At 35.2% G+C, this 4,232-nt stretch overlaps 1 protein-coding gene across 1 annotated transcript; it reads right to left on the bottom strand.

The window, feature by feature from the left end:
• Window positions 1-560: 560 nt before the first annotated feature.
• Window positions 561-1,278, bottom strand: LOC145730348 (uncharacterized). Its single transcript, XM_081981527.1, has 3 exons — window positions 1,122-1,278; window positions 902-1,068; window positions 561-848 (listed from the first exon to the last, which is right to left on the bottom strand). Exons 1-3 carry the CDS (start codon window positions 1,183-1,185, stop codon window positions 663-665), a joined length of 417 nt encoding a protein of 138 aa, XP_081837653.1. The 5' UTR covers window positions 1,186-1,278; the 3' UTR covers window positions 561-662.
• Between the last annotated feature and the right edge of the window lie 2,954 nt (window positions 1,279-4,232).

Genomic DNA, 4,232 nt, shown 5'->3' with positions numbered 1-4,232 from the left:
ACGCCATAAATAACAATTTCTCGGGCATTTTTCAGGAGCCGTCAATCACCCGGGCCCCGAGTGGTTCTCTAACCACGAAATAATGATAAAGCACGAGAGCAATTATTCTTCGAAAACCGCTGATGCGAGTTATGGCTTCGAAGATGGTCTCGTTTGCGTGAGAACTTGTTGATTGAATCAAATTCCATTCTTACACGTATGCCGTAAGTCTTTATTTCTGGGCAATTCAATTTAGTCAAACCGAAACGGAGGTTATTTTATCATAGTCTTTCACCTAGTTTATTCACAGTCCCAAGTCGGTCGTTAATAATATCGAGAAACAGATGGGAATACCAGTAAAGCCCCATGCTAATTCAAGCTCATAACACGATTGACTGGAGGCGATTCGCAGGTTCTTTTTTAGGGGAAATAATTCACTTCCACACAACTAAAAGAAAAATCATCTTTAGGCCCCTGGGGGACGTGCTAACTGTCCGGTTAGACCCAAGATGAACTCTCTGGTTTCGTGTTTGTTGGTCGTTGTTTCCTGTATTTATATGGGAATCACATGGGCAGTGTCCTCAATTTTTAAGCATGAATAATACGTGCAATTTAATAGAGAACTAGTCAAAGACTGACAAATGATTAACATAACAATAAAGCATCTTGGTAATTAACTAAACTTAATTTCCTTTCATTGTAGAGGGTTCTGTAATGCTGTTTGCATTTTTTGTTGTGCTGCTGGTTCGATTTGCTGTTGAATTTGCAGAGGTTTCGGTCAGTTTTTCTGCCATGACAGCATCACCGATTGCTTCCAAAGCTTTTTCTGACAAAATATGGTTTAGGTCTATCGTTTTTCCAGAAGCATCCTAAAATAAACCAGTTATAGGTTGACGTTTTTGAGGAAAAGGGCAAGACTTGCTTTGAGTTGATATTTGACAGGTTTGTGAGCATCCACTGCGGTTTCCAAAGGGGGTCTGCGTTTATTCAGTAGACAGTCATATTTAGATGTTATGTTTTTCTTGGACGGTAAAATTTTGCCTAGCGAGTCGTTTTTGTGCTCGATTGCAGCGAGGGAATCAATCAAACCTGGAGTGCACAAGTTTTTCAAAAGTTTCATAATGTAATCAATAATAACTTACTTGCAGAACTGTAGGTATATGAGTAAAGGCACAAACAAAAAGCAAACAAAACGTTTCTTAACATGATTTTTGTAAATGTTACATTAACAAAAAGTCAAGTTGATAGAATAGGCAAGACATAAAATGTCAACCTATTATATGTAATTTAAAATATCACGTTACTTGACTTGAGCTGTTATAAGTAGAAATCTGTATTAAATAACTGTATAAAGTTCATTTCAATAAATATCGAGGCTGCTCGTTCTTTGGATGCAAACTTAGACAAATAAACTGTCCAAATTTGAATGGAATGACAACTTTTGAAACTTTTTCAAATGTTGTATTAATTTTAATATTGTACTACAAATAACTCTACATTGTTCTTTCGATATTGTGATATTTTCCTGACTTTTAACAGGAAAATATAAATGAACAACTGATATAATGAGCAATGTTGTCAAACGTTTCTTCGAAAATTTGGTGACTAGAACATCATTTCTATATTTTATTTTGATACTGTATTTGCGATAATACATTTATGTAAAAAGTAAAAACTTAGTTACTACTTACTTACTAGATATTTTATTAGGTGTTCTGTCTTTGTTTCGCGCATGCAATTAACTATATTTCTCTGTCAGTTACACGGTTTTTCTATTTCCAGTTTTAGTTTTACCACACCTGTACCATTCTATAATTTTTGTTGTACTTATTATATTACCTAAGAATGTGACATAATTAAAAAAACAGCTATAAAATCGATTTGTCGAGTACCAGGACCCCCCAATTCTATTTGTCAGACCCTAATGAATCGTCGCCTTGCTATCAAAAGTAATTTAAAAAGAATTTACAAAAAAAAATGCAGTGTGTGCTGATACATTATATGTTACATTCACAATTTAGTAAATGCACTGAAAAGTATACTAAAGTATTTTTAGAAAACAAAAATTGATTTTAGTTGTAGAAAGATTTAGGAATGGTAAGATTTGTTCTAACCGGTAGTAATATTACGGTAATTTTATTGTCAATACAAGCGTGAACAAAATCAAAAATATTACTTATGAAAACTGATAAACTGGTTGAAACGTTTTCTAAACTATTGGTAGTTAAACGATAGTAGTGAATGAATTTTTGGTCACGTGAGATCTATATTTTACAATTTTTGTCTCGGACTTTTTTGCAGTTCAATTTATAGTTTTATGATCACGTGACTATTTTTGAATTTGACAGGTTCAAATGTTACCACTGTCAAAATTTTATTTAACACATTTTTAAAACTTAAATTATTTTTTTGGTCACGTGACTTTGATTAGTGCCACTTTGCCTATACGATGTTGTCAGCTCAAAAATTGCATTCTTATTCACGTGACGTATATTTTACTGTTTCAGCTTTTCCAACTGTCTAAACTAGATTTAGCGAATTTTTACAGTTGAAACTACATTTTTAGGGTCACGTGGCTGTTTTTAATTGTAGTGTCACTTTGTCAGCTCAAAAATTACCATTTTTTGGTTAAGTGACTTGTATTTCTACCTTCATAAATATTTAAATCGAATTTTGAACATTTTTGTAATTTATGCTACTTTTTTATGGTCACGTGACTAGTGTCACTTGACCCATACAGTGCTGTCAGGTCAAAAATTGCAATTCCAAAATCACGTGACGTGTATTTTACCATTAAAACTTTTACCACTGTCTAAATCTCATTTAGCAAATTTTAACAGCTCAAACTGTTTGTCTGCGACTGTTTCTGACTAGTGTCACTTTGAATGTTGTCAGCTACATTTTGATATTCAAAATCTCAAAATAACCTAAAACTACCATTGAAGTTCCTGTTCTGTGTTGTATTTTTATATTTTGTCAATTTGGAATACATATTAAACTAGAGTATTATATTTAAATCTTAAAACAAGGATATATCAAACGATTCTATAATGAATATAGCGGGAATTGGCTGGGTTTCCAATTGATTCTTCATATGATGAGAATTTGGATTTACTTTGCCCAAACTAAATCGATCAGTACTTTGTAGATGATTGGAACTGATTTTTAGAAATGCGCATACCTGTCAGTAATAATACTAGATATTACTCTCGGTTGGAACGAACCTATAAAAATGTCATAACTTCCAAATTCCAATAAATCATAGCTTTTGATAGTAAGACGACGGAATATTTTTTAGTTTATCTTTCCTCTCTGCTATAAAACGTAAAGAAGTTAATATTGCATACCGATTTGAAACGCAGATCGAAGGACAGTCGGTGGTTGAAAATTGAAAAACCAATTACGACCAGTCCACACTATTTTACAACGACAGGAGCTATAATTCATACATCGGCCGTAACGAGACAGAAAAGGTATTTTTGATTACGGCGTGGCAGACTTTTGTGTTGGGAACGCAAATGAGGGACTGCTCATTTTGAACACACGGTAGGGGGCCCCATTTCGCCGAGGGCCAACATCGTATTATACACATACATATACGACGATCCTCGTAATGCACCAGCCATAATGGCGGGTCTCGGAATGCTCATCCCCGCGTCTCCATAAAATCAAGGGTAAATATATTCAACTAATTCGGGGCCCTCCTAAATGACGTTTTTATTATGGCAGATTAATTCGATAATAGAGCCGCGCGGAGGCCAAGCGCTTTCACTCTTTTTCGTTTCGAAACCGATCTGCCCATTAATACGGACGATAAATGACCGTACATGAAATACGGTAAATGTGAGTTTCTGTCACCAGCCAAGGGGCCCATATAGGCCCACTGTCCAAAATATGGGGGCGCCGAACCACGTGCTGTGCCCGCCCGTTTCCAGCTGCGACTTGTCGCATGTCGTATTTAACAGTGGCGCCCCAACACGCTATTTACCACTAAATTATTATTGGGAAATATTGCAAAAATTCGTTTATCACTAGACAAGATCAAAAATTTGTCACGTGGTATGTGCAAATTTGAGAACTCAAAAAGTGTTAGTAGTTTTACCAATTTTTACGACAAGTTTGATGATTGAGATAACGTATGCAACAATCTTTGGAATTGGAAGCCTTCGAGATGTGGACATACTGTAGGATGTTTACAAACTCAGAGGTCCTAAGAAGAACGGAGAAGGGCGCGGAGATCCTACATGAAGTTA

The sequence above is a fragment of the Ips typographus genome, linkage group LG1 (assembly GCF_016097725.1).
Source record: "Ips typographus isolate SLU linkage group LG1, UJ_Ityp_2.0, whole genome shotgun sequence".
Lineage (NCBI taxonomy): Eukaryota > Metazoa > Arthropoda > Insecta > Coleoptera > Curculionidae > Ips > Ips typographus.
The sequence above is the reverse complement of the archived record's forward strand: the minus strand, read 5'-3'. Positions and strand labels throughout refer to the sequence as shown.

Excerpts from the sequence above, each read along its gene's own strand:
- LOC145730348 (XM_081981527.1), bottom strand. The coding sequence starts at position 1,185 with ATGTTAAGAAACGTTTTGTTTGCTTTTTGTTTGTGCCTTTACTCATAT. Across the intron at positions 1,069-1,121 it reads ATATACCTACAGTTCTGCAA|GTTTGATTGATTCCCTCGCT; the intron begins GTAAGTTATTAT and ends TGTGCACTCCAG. Across the intron at positions 849-901 it reads CTGTCAAATATCAACTCAAA|GATGCTTCTGGAAAAACGAT; the intron begins GCAAGTCTTGCC and ends GGTTTATTTTAG.